This window comes from Phytophthora sojae (genome assembly GCF_000149755.1).
Source record: "Phytophthora sojae unplaced genomic scaffold PHYSOscaffold_7, whole genome shotgun sequence".
NCBI lineage: Eukaryota > Oomycota > Peronosporomycetes > Peronosporales > Peronosporaceae > Phytophthora > Phytophthora sojae.
Genome location: NW_009258121.1, coordinates 3,701,358 through 3,718,844, shown reverse-complemented (window position 1 = coordinate 3,718,844; position 17,487 = coordinate 3,701,358). Strand labels below are relative to the sequence as shown.

The 17,487-nt window shown below is 54.0% G+C and overlaps 8 protein-coding genes across 8 annotated transcripts; 1 reads left to right on the top strand and 7 right to left on the bottom strand.

Annotated features, from left to right (window-relative positions):
* Nucleotides 1–1,443: 1,443 nt before the first annotated feature.
* Nucleotides 1,444–3,001, top strand: PHYSODRAFT_563385 (hypothetical protein; the record flags this gene model as incomplete). Its single annotated transcript, XM_009534697.1, has 1 exon — nucleotides 1,444–3,001. The coding sequence occupies one exon, from the start codon at nucleotides 1,444–1,446 to the stop codon at nucleotides 2,956–2,958; it is 1,515 nt and encodes a 504-aa protein (XP_009532992.1). The 3' UTR covers nucleotides 2,959–3,001.
* Nucleotides 3,002–3,094: 93 nt separating this feature from the next.
* On the bottom strand, nucleotides 3,095–3,628 carry PHYSODRAFT_515951 (hypothetical protein; the record flags this gene model as incomplete). Its single annotated transcript, XM_009534696.1, has 1 exon — nucleotides 3,095–3,628. One exon carries the CDS (start codon nucleotides 3,626–3,628, stop codon nucleotides 3,095–3,097), a length of 534 nt encoding a protein of 177 aa, XP_009532991.1.
* A 1,432-nt stretch (nucleotides 3,629–5,060) lies between these two features.
* PHYSODRAFT_515035 (hypothetical protein) lies at nucleotides 5,061–7,090 on the bottom strand (the record flags this gene model as incomplete). The annotated part of the gene is made up of 7 exons (XM_009534695.1): nucleotides 5,061–5,627; nucleotides 5,709–6,166; nucleotides 6,299–6,480; nucleotides 6,569–6,637; nucleotides 6,701–6,790; nucleotides 6,876–6,947; nucleotides 7,035–7,090. The coding sequence occupies 7 exons, from the start codon at nucleotides 7,088–7,090 to the stop codon at nucleotides 5,061–5,063; spliced, it is 1,494 nt and encodes a 497-aa protein (XP_009532990.1).
* Nucleotides 7,091–7,147: 57 nt separating this feature from the next.
* PHYSODRAFT_370874 (hypothetical protein) lies at nucleotides 7,148–7,838 on the bottom strand (the record flags this gene model as incomplete). The annotated part of the gene is made up of 2 exons (XM_009534694.1): nucleotides 7,148–7,307; nucleotides 7,366–7,838. Coding segments are annotated over 2 exons (633 nt in total), but the record flags the coding sequence as incomplete, so codon positions are not given.
* A 427-nt stretch (nucleotides 7,839–8,265) lies between these two features.
* Nucleotides 8,266–11,085, bottom strand: PHYSODRAFT_515605 (hypothetical protein; the record flags this gene model as incomplete). The annotated part of the gene is made up of 8 exons (XM_009534693.1): nucleotides 8,266–9,440; nucleotides 9,522–9,703; nucleotides 9,775–9,843; nucleotides 9,919–10,008; nucleotides 10,081–10,152; nucleotides 10,221–10,295; nucleotides 10,361–10,483; nucleotides 10,550–11,085. The coding sequence occupies 8 exons, from the start codon at nucleotides 11,083–11,085 to the stop codon at nucleotides 8,266–8,268; spliced, it is 2,322 nt and encodes a 773-aa protein (XP_009532988.1).
* Nucleotides 11,086–12,628: 1,543 nt separating this feature from the next.
* Nucleotides 12,629–13,465, bottom strand: PHYSODRAFT_514822 (hypothetical protein; the record flags this gene model as incomplete). Its single annotated transcript, XM_009534692.1, has 3 exons — nucleotides 12,629–12,878; nucleotides 12,942–13,200; nucleotides 13,276–13,465. The coding sequence occupies 3 exons, from the start codon at nucleotides 13,463–13,465 to the stop codon at nucleotides 12,629–12,631; spliced, it is 699 nt and encodes a 232-aa protein (XP_009532987.1).
* Nucleotides 13,466–15,421: 1,956 nt separating this feature from the next.
* On the bottom strand, nucleotides 15,422–15,673 carry PHYSODRAFT_380626 (hypothetical protein; the record flags this gene model as incomplete). The annotated part of the gene is made up of 1 exon (XM_009534691.1): nucleotides 15,422–15,673. A coding segment is annotated over one exon (252 nt), but the record flags the coding sequence as incomplete, so codon positions are not given.
* A 334-nt stretch (nucleotides 15,674–16,007) lies between these two features.
* Nucleotides 16,008–16,939, bottom strand: PHYSODRAFT_518079 (hypothetical protein; the record flags this gene model as incomplete). The annotated part of the gene is made up of 3 exons (XM_009534690.1): nucleotides 16,008–16,257; nucleotides 16,323–16,581; nucleotides 16,639–16,939. 3 exons carry the CDS (start codon nucleotides 16,937–16,939, stop codon nucleotides 16,008–16,010), a joined length of 810 nt encoding a protein of 269 aa, XP_009532985.1.
* Nucleotides 16,940–17,487: the final 548 nt, after the last annotated feature.

The following is a 17,487-nucleotide window of genomic DNA, read 5'->3' as shown; positions in this document are numbered from 1 at the left end:
TTACCCACGTGCGTGCGCCTGCGCTACGCCGATCCTGTTCAACGCCGCCGGCTGTGCGCTGGAGACGGACCGAGGAGCTCACGTCGCATACTGCGGCCTCGAAATTCAACGAGGCTGTCGACCAGAAAGAGCGGTGTCACCCGCCTTTGGTCCGCCCGGCGGGTGACCGCAATCCGCCTAAAAGACTCCAACTGTACTTTTCTAATTCAACATGGCATTTTTGGTGAAAGAGCGTTTCGACTATTGCACTGTGCTGCTTAGGCGAACACGCAGACGCATTTTTTGCGAGGTGCAAAATACAATACACGAACGCTTCGACAAGATGATGCCTACCAACATGTACTGCCGGTTGCCTTTCCTAGCATCATCTCGCGCCGTTCGCGGCTGCTCCATGCACGCCCGGCTCTTCAGACCCCCCTAGATTCGACGACAACGAAGTGGTGACAGCTTGCAGCGCGGCCCCTTTCCAGCGTTTCTCAGAGCTACCAGAATCCAGGCATTTGCTTTCTTCGCCGTCGGGCAACGCAGGCAGCACCACGAGCTGAGCCGAGTCGTTGAGTTGACCCTGAGCTCCTCCGGCCCCTTTCTATTAGCCCAGGGGCGTGACCCCGAACCGAACGCACCAAATGAACAATTGGACACGTGGCGGACCGGTCCTGACGGCAACTTGACCTTGACCTTGTCGAGCTCTTCCCGCTTCGGTCCGAGCGGCTTGACGACGCCGCTGGTACCACCAGGACCCTAGACCCTATCACACATCTTATCCCTTGAAGCGTGTCCCAAGATCCTCCGCCTGGGCCGTCGTAGAGCGCGTTCGGCCGCGTTGCCATCCTTTGAGCGAACGGACCCATGGCGAAAAGCTCTCGGTGGTGCCGTACGCATGAGGTCCTTTAGCTCTGAGACCGGGTTCATCTTTGGTCCGCTGTTGAGACGGCCACCTGGCGCTTGATTATCAGGGAAACGACGAGACCTGCAACAGCGTATCGTAAACGATCAAAGCGGGCATTAATCAGCAACAGCTGGGACTGAGACGGACCAGGCAGTCTAAGTTGATATTCTCAATAACAATTGGTGGCTCAACGCTCGCGCTACGTTAGCATCCCCACATACCTGCAGGAAAAAGGCATGCCCCCCTGCAACTTTGAGGGAAAGCAGCATTGACCTCTAGCGCCATCGCATTTTCAGCAGCAGCAACGACTTCAACGCTGTCTTACCAAAGTCTTGCTTATGCATCCTCCACGGTACTTTTTGATATAACATCACCTACCTCTATGTGCAACTTTGACCATCACTCATATACGCTTATTCGCTACATTTTACGGTATTTACCTACGAATTCGTCAAAATCCTGCTCAGATTATTATTTCCCATCTCAACCAGGCAATAACGCCCGCTCACTTTGAAATTGCCCGCCTACTGAGCAAGCGAGTTGAGTGCGCACTCATGGCCGACAACCCGGACGCCGCGCTCCCGGACGCGGACGCCGCCGCCGCGCTGCTGCTGCGCCACCGCCTGTTCCCGCGCGCCATGGCCTGGACCGTGCACCACCAGAGCGCGTCGCCCACGCCCGAGCAGCTCGTCATGGCGGCCGCGCAGGTGCTCGAACAGCAGCAGCAGCAGCAGCAGCGTCAGCCTCCGGCCCCGCGCGTCGACACCATGGACGTGGCGCGGTCCTTCCCGCTGCTGCAGGCGTCCGTGGCGGGTCTGGACGAGACCGCGCGTCGGCCCAGACCCGTCACGCCGCCGCCCATGCGCCGCGCGTCCTCCGTGGCCGAAGGAGACGAGCGCGAGCGCCTGTTCCGCGCCGTGGGCAAGTTCCTGGACGGCCCCAGGGCGGCCCCAGCCTCCCAGGGCTACGCACAGCAGCAACAGCCAGTATACTACCAAGCCCCTCCAGCCCCTATCCGTCGTCCGTACGGCGGCATGCCATCCCCGGACCGCATGACGGCGGAGCAACAAGCGGCCTTCCAAGCTATGAAGATCTCCAGCTACGCTGAGGAGGAGCAGAGGAGCTGGGCTGCGCGCGGCCAGATCTTGAATTCGGGGCTGAGGACGCCGCCTGCACCGGTGCCGGTGCCGTCGGCGTCGCCCCCCGGAGTGCATCAGATTCGACTGCGGTCGCCGCCCAGGGCTGAGACGGAGACTGTGGCTAGCGGGAAAAAGAGGACGCGCGGATCGACGCCCGAGGCGCCGGCCGCCTCTACCTCTACTTCCACTTCTACGGCGGTGGGTAAAGATGAGATCGCGCCGTCGTTGGCCCGCGCTCTGCTCACGGGCTGCGGCGCCAAGCAGTGCTCGTTTGAAGGCTGCAAGAAGATCGCCGTCAGTAAAGGACGGTGTCGTGGCCATGGAGGTGGTCGGCGGTGTCAACATCAAGGCTGCACCAAGTGCGCGCAGAGTCGCAGTCCGTTCTGTTGGGCCCATGGAGGCGGCAAACGCTGCGAGGCGCCAAACTGCCGCCGTAGCCGCAAGACCAAGCGGTTCTGTGTGGATCACGTGGACATGGAGCTTACCGTCCCCATGCCGGACTCGGACAGTGTGCCCAAGCCGATGTCTACGAAGGCCGCGAAGGCTGCGTCCAAGTCTAAGACTTCCTCCAGCTCATACACTAGTGCGGACTCGGACGACAGCGTCGGCCGCCAGTCCACTGTCTCCTGCGACAGTGGCTTGTCGGCCGTCCACAACAAAGAGAACATGCGCATGCCGTCGGGGGAGTACGTCCTTCACGAGCAACGCAAGTATACTGCCCAATACCACCAGTACGCCGGAGAGGTGTCTGGTATCCCGCCGCCTGCGCTGCAGCTTCCCAGCCTTAATGAGGCGCTGCTGCGCACGGTGCCAACGCAATATTCGTCCGAAACTGTGTGGACTTCCGCGACGACGACGCCCTCGCCGCCAGCACCCCTCGCCTCGCGATATAAGAGTGAATTCCGGTCGTGGCCGGGAACTAGTGACTAAGATATAAATCTATTCGTGTGGAGTGTGCTGCTCCACGTTTTGTACGTTGAGAACTCGGCCCCAGTTGTTGTCTACTAACCTGGTAAATATCTTGTTGGTGGTGTTTGTTGTGTAGTTCTACCGGACCAGCCTGGCTTCATTCATCAATGCAGCGAGCTCGGACTTCGGGGAGAATGGGGAAGCTCGGGAGCGAAAGTGACGCAGCGCTCAGCGCTTGGCCCAAGCTGGGGAGCAACCTCTGCGAGGGCAGGTGATGAGTTCGCGTGGGCACAGGGACGTAGCGGCTGCGTCGCGTGTGAGGTGCTCGACTGTTTTTGCCAGCAAGTAGCTGGTCGCTCCTGGCGCCCTCCGCTTCGTGGCGCACGTGAGCGACGCAAAAGTGTTTGGTCTTACGCGACCGCATGCAGCCGTCCATATCGCAGCGCTGACCGCCACCGTGTGCCCAGCAGAACATGCTGCGGCTTTGAGCACTTTTGGTACAACCCCCTGCGAAGTGGCATCGACGGCCGCCTCCGTGACCTCGGCACAGCCCCTTGCTCACGGACATCTTGGTGCAGTCTGGAAACAGACAACGCTTTTGGACGCTTTGGCAGGATGCAGACAGCGGGACGGTTTGAGCGTAGCGCTCCAGAATGGACGGGCTCTGTTGGTGACTACTGCCTCTGGACATCATCAACGCGACCGAAGTCGGCAAGACTCGCTTCCGAGAATTGTTTGCGATCGGAGACTCGGCCAGCACAAGATCGAGAGCATTGAGCGGGTCTTGACCATGCGCAGAACTGTGGTTGAGGCGCTCGAAAGTCCGGGACCTGGCTGTCGTGACCACAGTTGGCTCTAAAGCGAAAGCATCGGTCGAAGTTTGTGCTTGAAAGACCACGAAGGGGTCATCGAGGTGCTGGTTTCTGGAGGGATTTCTAGGAGGGCTCACTCGGGCTGAGTTTGGGCACTGCGACTGCGGATTCATAACGGCAGGTGTGAAGACTCGGGAGACAGGTAAATGTCCAAGTCTGCTGCAAAATGGCGAATGTCGCAGGCCCCAGCGGCGCACACGCTACTGCGGGCCTCCGAACAGTGTTAGTGTTAGCAGAAACTGCTAACCTTTTTGTAAGAATAGCTTGAGAAGGAGCCCAACTGGGGTCGTTTACGTCCGTTATTTGCCGTTGGTCTTGTGCAGGGTCTTGTCTGGGACTAGAAATGGCCCCTTGGCTGGCTGCTCGACGTGGGATCGGGGCGAGTGGTGGATTGAAAAGTGGAAGTGGCCGTTGCGTCCTACGGCAAACACACAGCACTATTAATTATCCTGAAACGTTGAACACTATTTAGTTTTGGCAACGCAACCTCAGTATCGCCCTGTATCAGCGAATGGCTACTGCTATCCTAGTAACGCCAACGCCACGAGATGAGGCGCTCTCAAGCCACACACGTCGCGTGGCTCTCTCTGTTCCCTGGGGCTAGCAATACTTTAGAACTTCGCATCCTAACAATAGAGGGCGCCGGAGCATGCTCTTGTCTGGAAACGGTGGACATACAAGAGCGAGGATGCGAGTTGGACAAGAGGCACAAAGTGAAAGTATACATCAGAACCCGCGGAGCCCTTGATCTTGGTACAGGGTTAAACGGTTATTAGTGGCCTGGTGCAAAGCTAAGCGCCACACCCACCGCAGTCCAACTGGAGTCATCTTGAAGCCATGCCACCCTATCTCAAAACGCGGCTACCGTTGCAGCACGCTAAACTCACTCGCAAACCTATTCATAACGTTCCCTTTTATCGTTCAATATGAACGAACTGCTCGAAATCGTGGGTTAGTATTTCGAGCGCGTCGTCGGCAAAAGCGGTTTCTTTCGCTCGTGGCCTCAGAATTCGTTCCCAAAAAGGGTTTCGCGCCTTGAGACCGAGGACAAGAAGGAGCGTTTCCTCCTCCGATGCTGCACAAAAACATGGGGCTTGGTTCTCCATTAATAAGCGGGCGAACAGAGCTCTAAGTGTAGTATCGAAGGATACTGTCATTCTACACAAAAATTTAATCGATCGATGATCGATTCGAGATACTTCCGCGTTATATTCTCACCGAATTAGAGTTTCTTCCTCGTCGATCCATTCATTACAGAATGATATTGCTCGGACTTTCAACCGACCATATCGATCCGGAGTCGTCGGACATCTGCGACGATGACCCGCAGCGTGAAGGATGAATCAAATTCTGGAGGATCATCACGATCTCCGCTGCGGTCGGTCGGTTCCGTGGGTCTTTCTGCAGGCACGCGTCTGCTAATGCCAGTATCTCCTCTGGGCAATCCACCGAAAACTCCGGCCGCATGTGGCCCACGGCGACTTGGCTCAAGATCTCGGCCTCCTGGATTTTGCCGCGAGCTGCGTGAGGGTTGTTGTCGTTCCAGTACGGATAGTCGTCCGTGTCGATTTCCGAGAGGACCACGCCGAAGGAATAAATGTCTGCGCGCTCGTCGTAGTCCCGACCGAGCAGAATTTCGGGTGCAATCCAAAACGAAGTGCCCACCCCCGCCGTCATGTGCGTCTCCATGTCGTACCGCATGCGCGAAATGCCGAAGTCGCTCAACTTGGCCTCGTAATACAAGTTCAGCAGCACGTTCTTGGACTTGAGGTCGCGGTGGATTACTTTCGGATGCTGCGAGTGCAGATAAGCTAGCGCCTCGACAATATGCAGCGAAATAGAAGCTTTGTGCGTTTGCCACGACAAAGGCGAACCCCGTTCCTTGAAAGTATACAGAACTTCTCGAAGATCGCCATTATCCATGAACTCAGTCACCGCTGCCAGGTGGCGTAAGTTGTCCCAGGTCACACCGATGAACTCGACAATGCGCGGATGATACAACACCGCCATCATAATGATCTCCTTGAGAAAGACCTCAATCTCCGAGACGTCTCCGCTGCGATCTGGGCGAATTTTCTTGATAGCCACGCGACGGCCTTTGTATTCCCCGGTGAATACTAATCCGAAGCCCCCTTTGCTGATACACTTGCCGAGTCTCAACTGCTTGTACTCGATACGGTTGGTCACAATCACTGGGTCTTCGAGAAGAGCTTGATTTACTTCCCGCCTTGTTTCATCCAAGTTTGACGCTCTAGTGCTGTCGATCTTGGAGGAGGAGGACAGACGCTCTATGTCTGATCGAGGACCCCACTTCATCCACACAAAAATGATCAAGAGCATTACTACGACGGATCCAGCTGCAATCGCAACGTAGACAAGGGAACTGGTGCTGCTCGATGAATCTAGCTCAGGAAGAATGCATAAAGGAACAGGTAAAAATTAAGATTCATGCAACGAACATGAAACAAATGCAGGTTGATCAAACGTACCCTCCGCTGCTGTGGAGGTATCGAGGACACAAAACGTAACATTGTGTGCGGTTTGCCACGTGCCACCAGTGCAAGTAGCCAACTCGTCTGGTTGGTCCGACTCGTATGCTCGTAATGCCGAGATCGAACTGAAGACGGAAGCGCTGACGTTGAAGTCCGTAATATTGTTGTTGCGAAGGTATCTGTTGGTCATTGGACGCACAAAAGTCAGCAACTTGAATATCTAGATCGTTTACTCCACAGAAAACAGGTTTTTCACAGGCATCTTACAATTCACTGAGGTCGTCGAGGTTGAAGACAACCGAAGGGAAACTTGTCAGCACATTTCCAGTTAGATTCCTGTCCAACCCACAGCATGGTGTTAGATACAGAAAAAAAATTAAATGGAAGTACAGAACTTACAAAATCTGAACTGCGCAGAATGTAGTTGTACAAGTTTTCCCGATGGTGTTGCCGGCATATGCCGTAGCAAGCTTGTTCTCCGACAGATCGCTGCTCGTTCAGTACAAACCCAACAAACAAACAAAAATATTAGCCCTCACCCCCAATTCCAGCATTGAATCACCGACGTACGCACAGGTATTCGACCGAGTTGAGTCCTTGAAAGAAATCGTAGCCAAACTTTTCCAACCCACAGTTTCTCATTGTACTGTAGCAAAACAATTCACCAGCCTGAACGTTAGCCCACCATCTCCTCCCCACCAAGAGCTTCGCGTTGCACAAACCTACGCCTTACAGGTTAAGAGTAGTGGCTGGGAAGAAGTAGCCGACGTTCAGCACAACAGAGGACATGTCGATGTTTTCCAGGCGCCTACATGGCAGCAAAAGGTTAGCCTGAGGTAAAAAAAAGAAAACCGGTAATATTCGTAGTACGCACACGGCTGTGATGGAGGTGGCGTCGCTAGTAGCCTCTTCATTCACAGCGATGGGGATGTCGGATCCCGGCAAGTCCACATCTTGCGGCACGAAGGAGATAGCTTGAGGTTCCTCCCCCACGCCTGTAATCGATCTAGAATGTAAAAAAGTATTAGTACTCTCGAAGTACGAAAGCGCAGGTCTATACTTACATCGATACGACCGTCGACGGCACCAAGAGCGTTCGAATCGAATCGATGGGCAGCACATCCGTCGCGTTCATAGTAAGCGGATAGTCGTATTCCTCCTCCGAGGTCCTTGCCGTCACCAAGAACCCCCAGGATTCGGAGTTGTTGTAGTCGGGAAGACACGTGCAGGACCCATTCAGAGCCGTGAAGACGGCAGGACAGCCGCCGTTGGACAGCTCATTCGGCGTACGCCGCTGCAGCGACGGCACGCCCTTCCCGCAGATGGCGTCGCTGCCAGAGATGTTCGAGAGCGCCGAGTCCACCCCCACCGCCAGATACGTCACGTTCGCGTCCGAGTTGGCCTCGAACCAGTCCTGGGCCAGCACCTCCGCCGGCGTCACGTCGCCAGCCTCCGTCGTATTCGAAGCCCTTGAACCCGACGACGATAGCGATGACGACGACGACGACGAAGAGCTCTGAGCTGCTGCTGCACTCCACAGCCACAGCAGCCAGCAAAGCGTTATGAGGCTGCAGTGACGATGGCCGGCCGTCATGGAAGCAGCGCTGCCTCGTACGGCGGCTATCGCAGACTAAGTCTCTATGACACCGACTATCAATCTGTGGGTCCGGACGCTAGTCTGCTTTGGGCGTGAGTTCCCACCGCATACCGGCGGATTCAGGGTCGACAGCCAGAGAGCGTCTCGGTCTCCGCTGGACCCAAAGCACAGAGGAGGTCCATCTGGCTTCCCATTCACAGCTTCATGCACGTGCACGGACACCGCACCATTGTACCGTGCTACTGTCTTGGCTTTGGGTACATCAGATACGACCAGTAAAGATCAGCCGGGTGTCCTTGAGGACAGTTATTCACTCTATTGACATGTTGGTGGACATTAACATACACATACACACACATCCATGTATCTATTGTCTAGAGTCTGCAGTCCACGCAGAGCCCGATGCTGGGGACGACTCCGAGTCGGACAGACTGGGCGCGAGACTCGAGCCCAGAAGCTGCTGCAGCGTGTCGACGATGTTCGCGGCGGTCGGTCGGTCCTTGGGGTCCTTCTGCAGGCAGCTCTCGGCCAGCAGCACGATGGCGGCGGGGCAGTTGGGCGAGAACTGCGGTCGCTTGTTGCCCTTGGCCACCTGCCGGAGGATGTCGGCCTCCTCGAGTTTGCCCCGAGCTCCGTCACGGTTGGCGTCGTTCCAGTACGGGTAGTCGTCCGTGTCGATCTCCGACAGCACGACGCCGAACGAGTAGATGTCGGCCTGCTCGTTGTAGTCGCGGCCCAGCAGAACCTCGGGCGCGATCCAGAAGGACGTCCCGATGCCGGCGGTCATGGCGTGGGTCTGCACCGAGTACTGCGCTCGAGAGACGCCAAAGTCCGTGAGCTTGGCCTCCAGGTGGCGGTTCAGCAGCACGTTCTTGGACTTGAGGTCGCGGTGGATCACCTTGGGCGAGTGCGAGTGCAGGTAGTGCATGGCTTCGGCGATATGCAGCGCGATGACGGCCTTGTGGCTCCTCCAGGACAACGGACTGCCCTGGCGCTTGAAGCTCCGCAGCACGTGTCGGAGGTCTCCGCCCTCCATGAACTCCGAGACGGCGGACAAGTGCTTGAGGTTGTCCCAAGCCACGCCGACGAACTCGACGATGCGCGGGTGGTGCAGCTCCGCCATGAGGATGATCTCCTTGAGGAAGGCCTTGACGTCCTTCGGGTCGAGGCTGCGGTCGGGTCGGATCTTCTTGACCGCGACCTGGCGGCCCTTGTACTGCCCGACGAACACCAGGCCGAAGCCGCCTCTGCTTAGACACTTGCCTAGTTTGACCTCCTTGTAGTTGATGCGGTTCGTGACAATGATCGGGTCCTCCAGTAACGCCTCGGTGGTGGTTTTGTCGGAAGACTGGAAGTTTGCGGTCTCGCCACCGCTCCTGGCGAGGTAGTAGCTGGAGGGCGAGGACTCAGCCGAGGGCATGGAAGCTCGTTGACGAAGGCGGGCTCGTTGCCACAACAGCAGCACTATGAGGGCCACCACTACGCAGCCGCCGATGATACTCACGTAGAGGATGCATTCGGTGCACGTCCCTGAACTTGTTTCTGTCAAGGCAGAAACCCACAATACCACAAAGTATTAGCTTGGTGTTGACGTTGATACGAGAGCGATGATTGCGTGCGTACCTGGGATTGAGATTGTGCTGTTGGCAACGCAAAACCGCGAGTTGTGCGCTGTTTGCCACGTTCCGCAGGGGCAGGTGGCCGCTGGGTCCGGTTGATCAGACTCGAAGACCGCCAAGTTCTTGATAGCGGCGAACGTCGAGTTGCTGATGTTGAAGTCCGTGATGTCGTTATGGGCAATGTACCTGGAAGGGATTATGGTGTGATGTCAGACCAACCGGGGAGATATTTCATGGTTGCAGAGAGAAACACGTACAGCTCCTGTAGATTGTCGATGTTGAATACCACGGTAGGGAACGCTGTCAGGCTATTGTTGGTGAGATTCCTGCGATGGATCAAACGAAGAAAAGTGTTGTTAGTATAAACTCAAATACATCTTGATCACGGTTCGACCACGTACAGTGTTTCAATCGTGCAGAATTCATTGGAGCAAGTGCTCTGGGTAGTTGATCCAGCGTAAGGAACAGTCAACGAGTTGGACGACAGATCCCTGTTAAATACCGACAGGAAAATAACAAGTTAGCGCATTATTGAGCAACTTTTTTTGCCACCGATGACTTACAAGTACTTAAGCCCAGTCACTCCGTCGAAAAATCGGAAGCCAAAGCCGAACAAGTTGCAGTTTCGCAGGGTACTACGAGACGCAGGAGTGATGACAGTGTTAGACTATGATTCATGCCACTTTTCACAAATTACACTCACAGATTGGTCGTTGTTGGCGGCAGAAAGGAGGACGCTGAGAGCGTGATTGAAAACATGTTAATGTTGATAATTTCCCTGTAAAAATCGACTGGTTAGCAAGGGTATCAATCACGGAACTCACCATCGAAACCTGTACTCACACGGACGATACGGAGATCGAGTCGTTGGGGCTGGTAGCAACAGGTAACGCAGTGCCAGGGATACGCCTATCTTCCGGCGCGAATTGAATGTCCTGTGGCGAACTTCCTTCTCCGACGATACGACTGCAAGCAGCGTCGCACTAGTTAGTTCGAAGGCGATACAAACAACCATAATACACACGAACATACAGCGTCTTGAGCGTTGGAGGCACCAGCATCGTCCTGATAGCGTCGACATGTAGAACATCCGCGGAAGTGAGTTTGGCTGGGTACTCGCTGTCGACGCTGCGCTGGGCTACTCGAAACTCCCAAGTGTCAGTGCCGTTGTAGCCGCTGATCAGACACGTGCATGAAGCATCGATCGCCGTGAAAATGTCGGGGCAGCCGGAGTTGGGGAGAGTTTCAGCGGAGCGTCGCTGGAGCGATGGCATGCCACTGCAGATCACATCGCTAGTAGACAAGTTTTTCAGCTTTGAGTCCACGCCAACCGCCAACTGCGTCATGTTGTCCCAAAAGTTCTCGGTGAACCATTCCTGAGCCAACTCCTCGGCTACTGTTGTAACGGGAACAAAGCCAACTTCAGAGCCACTGGAGGATGACCATGCTCCTGACGACGACGAGGCTGAAAACGATCCCTGCGCGATACAAACTTCGAGTGCCTGATAGATAAACGCCACGACAGCAACCACCGCAAGCTTACTGCGCCTGCTCGGTGGGGCTTCCATCGCGACGAGTTTCTTATGGCTGGCCTACACAGAGAGGCAGACTCGCAGCGGCGCTCTCCCGTTGCATGCCTATTGTTTGGAGCAAAAGGTATAGGGAGGGCGAGCCTAGCAAACCAAATGGTTAGCTTCCGACATTGCGGATACTAACGGGACTCCAGGGTCCTCCTATCGTCTTGTCCCCGAGCCACAAGGAGTTCCCTACTCTCACTAAACCTGCTGGTGGTAACAAGCACAATTGGCTACTATGGAGTATATCTATTATTCCAAGCACGGTGGCTGCATGAGGAATTGCAGCGAGACTTGAGACGAAGCAGAATTGCTATGTGGTTTCTTTCGTCTGCATGGACTCCTCGCGAGCACGACGATTCTGTATTCTGGTACGAATTTGGCACAACAACTCTAAATGTAGCACTTGTTCGAGTCGAGCAGTTCCTGCCATACGCCCACGAATACATGCACCCAGACGCTGTCGTAAGTCGGTAGGCTAACAAGGTATCCGGACCATGAGGCGAGTATGCAACATGTGCTTTTGTATTGAATGAACATTTACTAACATGTAAACAACGGTGCGGTCGTTCCTCGAGACTACAGTAGGGTTGAGGAATTGTTTAACTACATTGGCCGCATTGGATGCCAAAATGTTGACTTCAAAGGAATGCAGTGTCTGCACTACCATCGGTACCAAAGATCCTTATCAGTTAGCGCGACACAGCACTCTATGATTTTAAATTCCTGAAGAGTTTCCTTAACCCCCCCCAGATCGTTCCTAGGACAAACGAAAGGACCAAAACTTTGGCGCCCCACTGTCATAAAACGACACATGAATATTAAGTTTTCTTAGCATGGGCAGAAAACCCTTTCCTTAATCTCTCTGTTGACGGATCAGCTTCACTTAATCGATTGTCCTTGTAGACATAAAGGCAATTTGAACATTGTCTCTAATAACATATCACTTTGACGAATTTGTCCTAGCTGCTAGGACAAATTTGAGGATTTGACTGGATCTGAGTATTTTAAGCTCCGATACAAATGCGTGATTTGTTAGAAGCGACAGTCTCTATCCTTAAGGCGGGTATACAAATGTCTAGTCATTTTTCGTCCTACCGGGCTCGAGGTAGGACAAATCGGCTTATGTACGCCACACCAAAAACCAATTTGGTCCTTTTTCCTAGGACAAATTTGGACTGGGGTTAAGCTGGCGTCCAAACCTAGAGAGCAGGTGGTTGCGACAAAACATTATTTATATAATACAATCATAAATGTATTGCAGTTAAATACCTGTTATTGGGAAATATTATTATTATACAATGTTTAATATTACAATATATGTGAATTAATTGGATATGCATAAAAGTTTGATTACGGCGATGTAAATTACTTCTATGTTATCTATAATATTGTATTGATTTTGAGAAATTTCGAATGTTTTGTAGTAATTTGTGTTTGTCCACGTTACTGGCATAATAGACGATACCTTTTGGTGAACCTATTCCGTATGCAACAAGGCAAAACACTGCTACATTAACGAAAACCTCGATGACATCTACTCAAAACTGGTGACAGTGCGATCGTTCAGAGGCTGCACCGGTCGAGCATTCTCTCCATGGTTCATCATTTGGATTTCTCCCTGGTTTTCGCGAAGACGCGTGAGGTCCTTCGCTGAAATCTTGACTGGCTGCTCCACGACCCACCAATCGACAATCTCGTCGCACCCCGGCGTCGTGAGGCTTCCAGGGTAGTTGTAGAGACTACTGCCCTGCAGACTCTTCTTCACAAGGGCCGAGTATGATGTCCTATAAGCCAATCACGATATCGTAAGTAACTCTACGCGGGTAGCCGAGAATAATGCAACGTACAATTTCATCATGGTGGAGGAAGTGGGAGTGACGTCGTCAATGCCGTCAATAACCGACTCCAGCCACGGGTCCGTGTCACCGGAGGGGTCAATCTCCATGAAGACACCGACCACGAGGAGGGCAGAACCGTCGGCGTTGCTGTGGACGAAGTGAACTTCTCCGTCGAGGGGGTCTCCATTCAGCGTGTGCTCGGACGGAGCGTGGACGTGGAACTGGGCCAAGTCGTATTTGGCAGCGTTTGCCTTCACCTGGCACGTGCCTGCAAAAGAAACGAAGGAGAAGTTGATACTTGTACTGGGTGCTTGCAAATTGATGAGTACAATCATCTACGCACCTTTGACAACGCTCGCCTTGAACCCTTCCTCGGTCTGAGTGAGGTTGAAAGAGGGGCAGTCTCCGCGGAATCGGAGGGTACTCTTCGCCTTGGTGCTCTGCTTGCCATCCGACGACACGATGTCGATGGGAGACTGGATGGTGCCATCGCAGTGAGGGTAGTGCTCGCCCCACTGAGCCGGGCTGGCCATAGCCGTATCGTTGTTCTTGTAGCCCCACGCAGCGCCTTCAGCTCCACCAGCAGCAACGGTTGAAGCGGGAAGTGCGTAAGCAGCAACAACGGCAGCGGAAGTGGCGATGAACTTCATTGGGGGCTGTTCTGTTGTCGCGGTGGTGGTGTCGAAGAGCTGTTAAATTCGGAAATGACGACTTCTTTTTTGATTAAAAATCACGACCCCAAACGCGGTAACTCCCGCTGTAGGGACGAGGACCGAGTGCAGGCAGTGAGGCAAGGCAAGAGGGCAACCGCAGAGCTCCACATTTTTGCCTGGGATGGTGCCGATTCCGCGATTTGCCACCGTAAGCAGTGTGCTGTGCGGGGTCCACCGAACGTCACACACGGCAACCTTGCTGTCATAAACAACCGGACACGCGGAATTGTACCTTGCTCGTGGGGCCAGGGGAGCTTTTGCCGTGCTGCACCGGCAAAACGAACATCCAAACGAAGTGAGATCGGACTGCAACATACAAATCTCGATTTGTCGATATCGATCTTGAGAACGAACGAGAGTTTTCGGAGCTCGACCAGGGATAAGTCCACAGACTAGAGTACAGCATGAAGGATTACCTGTAAACGGAAACCAGAAAGATTGCGATGCAAAGCTTTGGCCGACGGCATAGTGCTGGATCCTCACCTGATCGTGGTATGAATGATAGGGCGTAGTATCATTTTCCTTGAGTTCGACGCTTAGTTTTTTTGCGTTCGAACGCCTAGCAGACGAAGTGCATGCATTGGTGCTTCCATGTTGTAGTGTCTTACCAGAAGTTGGTTGATCCAGTGCAAGTAAAACCATGAACACCCAGTTTTGATAGTCTTGCTGGTGCTTTAGATTCTAGGTTAGTCTGTGCATATAGAGCATTTTGAAAGCGAATCTTCCTAATCTGCACTGATCTGAGTGCACTTCGAAGTAACACGGCACATTTCCCGGTGTGTTGCTTATGCCCTCCATCTGGCAGGAAACCTCGGCGAGACGTTACCGAGCAGTGATCTTGACGCGACGTCAAAGCTTGCGTTCGGCAGTCACCAACGACCAAGTGTGCCGCCCGATCGTTCCTATCCCTCCGTAGAAAAGAGAGTGTTCAGTTGCATGTTGTGGCTCTGCGGCGACAACACTTTTGCGAACGGCTCTCTTTGCAGAACTCTTTCGCACTTCACGTAGTAAACACAGTGCAATACGAGGTGCTTACTGCGTGAAGTTGCGCGTCGCAATCTCCATCGCCCTCTCGAAAAGCCGCGAGCTCGATGAAGCCCAGCAAGGTGTCGAACAGTTTGCTTCTGTCTGAAAGCGTACGCACGGTCGATTCCTTCCTCGCAGCACGGAGAACCAGGTGGATTGACCAAGTCGCTGGAAGCATAATATGGGGGCGGTCCCCTGAGCACATCCAGGCTGGACGTGCTCAGCGAGCAAGGCACGTTTCAAGGCAAATCGTGTTCATGATCTCTAGTGGATGCTTAGAGCCTGTTCGCGTTGTACTAGAGATGGAGATGGTGCTTGATCTCCACCTACAGCTCGTTCGCTATGTATCCATCTCCAGACAAATTTTAAGCCAATCACAGGACAGATATGGGATGGCTCTCCTCCCCACTTGAGAAAATGCCGACTCGCCTCACCAGTGCGGCCACGCGTGCGGCACATGCCGCTGCTCAAGGCTCTTCGGTTCCTGCGCCCCCCGCACGTCATGACGAAACGCCAGCGTCCGAGCCCCTCGTCTCGCTGACACCATCTGCCGGTGATGAAGGTCTGCTGCTAGAAGGCGCCGAGACTGCGTCAACATTTGTTCCGCTAGCTCAAGTATCAGTGGCGATGTCTGCTACGCCAGAGCCTACTCCCGCTCCATCTCGCATGCTCGAGCGTCTGCAAGCCTCGGCCGCATCGCAAGCAGCACAGGGCCGAGGCAAGTCTCGTCTGAAAGGAGCTTCTAACGTCTACCTCCGTAGTGATCTCCATGACGTAGCTTCTAGCCATGCCCATTGCAGCTCCCACCTCGCGATATCCACCCGCTGAGCCCAGGAAATACAGCGCCGCTGCCACCTTCTTTTCGTAGGAATGCTTCTTGACCTTAGCTTGTGCAAAAGCGACCCCATGCTCTTGTAGAAAGCTAGCTATACGGAAGAAGGTGGACCTCGTACAGCGCAGATTGGTCTCGAACCAGCTTGAATAGGCTGATGATTGAAGCATCGACTCGAAGCGCAGAGTGGTGACGGTAAAACGGTTCTTCTTGCCAGCAGGAGGTCCTGGTTCGCAACTGTCTGCATACAAAGCCACAGCCTGTGCCACGGCGGAGCACGCAGCGAGGACAAGTGCATCTTCGTCTCCCATGTTGTGCCTGGAGACGAAAACCAAAAGTGTGACCGGATTGGTCAAAAGTAGGTAGCACACAACAAGACAACTAGAGATGGCACTGTGAATTCGTCTCCAGCTCTTGGAGCTACCTAGAGATTTACAGGGCCATCTCCAGCTACGTAGCGAACAGGCTCTTATGAAATGTAAGCAGGAACATGGAGCTAGGAATCTAGAGGTATGCGGCGACGACGCGACCGTTGAGCGGGTGTACCGGGCGTGCGTTCTTGCCGTCGTCCGTAATGGGGATTTCCTTCAGCTGCGACTGCAGGCGGGCGAGGTCGGTCGTGGAGATATTCACGGGCTGCTTGACGACCCACCAGTCCACGATTTCACTGCATGGCGGGGTGGTGAGACTCCCAGCGTAGTTGAACACTCCGTGGGCGTCGGCAGCAGTGGTAACTACGTCAGCGTACGATGTACTTCATACAAACACACAGATAGGTTAAGTCCATGCCATCGAGGGGCAGCAAACAGCAAAACTTACGTTGACATGGACACCGTCGAGTTCATGCTGACCGTGTCGAGCGCGTCCAGAACGGAGGCCACCCAGGGATTAGTCTCACCTCCGTCGACAGCCTTGAAGAAGACACCGACAACCAGAATCGCAGAACCGTTCGTGTTGTTGTGCACAAAGTGAACTTCAGCGTCGAGGTGCTCTCCGCTCAGCGTGTGATCCGAAGGACTGTGCAGGTGGAACTGCACCATGTTGTACGACGCATTGTTCGCTGACACGGCACAGGAACCTATCAACAGAAAAATATATTAGACGACCCAATAGTCTGCAGACGTAGTGCTCGTACCTCCGTTGACAGCGGCCTTGAACGCCTCGTCGGATTGGGTGAGGTTGTAGTCCGTGCACTGACCGCTGAACGTCAGCGAGCGCGCCTCAGCATTGCAGCCACCGGACATCTCAATATCAATGGGCGACTGCTTCGAGCCACCGCACGACGGGTACTGCTCCGCCCAGTGCTCCGGGTTAGCCATGCTCGAGTCGTTATGCTTGTACCCCCAGGTAGCACTCGTTGCACCGTCAGCAGTGACGGATGTGGCCGACAGAGCGCAGGCGACCAACACAGTGGTGATGGCGAAGCACTTGGTCATTGCTGTGTGGTGCGGGCTGGGCGGTGGTGGTAGATTTGCTTCGTCGCGAGCAAATTGGAAATGAGGGAGCAATGAAGGGTAACGCTGGCAGGGAGCAGCTCGAGCAAGCAACCAAGCATCCTACATAGCAATAGTCACGCACAACAAGCAACGACGGGTGTCGCCAGTGTGAAATGCTAGGCAAACATACCAAAGCGGACCCGGTTGTCAAGCCTCGTTGGTTATGGAGTGAAAGGCCGTTTATAAGATCCCAGACGTTGATTTGTCTGTACCGATTTCTGGGTGACGTTAGTATTACCTGTTTACTAACTTAGTAAACAGGGAGCGATCTATTTCGTTTCTCTGCGAATTGAGTTTTCGGTTGCTCGGTTGAAAAAATGCCGACCTTGCTTACACTTCGGTCTGCCGTCGGGTTGTCTGCATTAATCCAGGGCCACGCAGCATTTTAGTCAGCGATTGAGACTCCAGTTTCTAGGCACGTGTTAATGGAATAAGCATGGGGGCAAAACACTCATTCTCACAGGATATCTGTACAGACTGCCACTTGT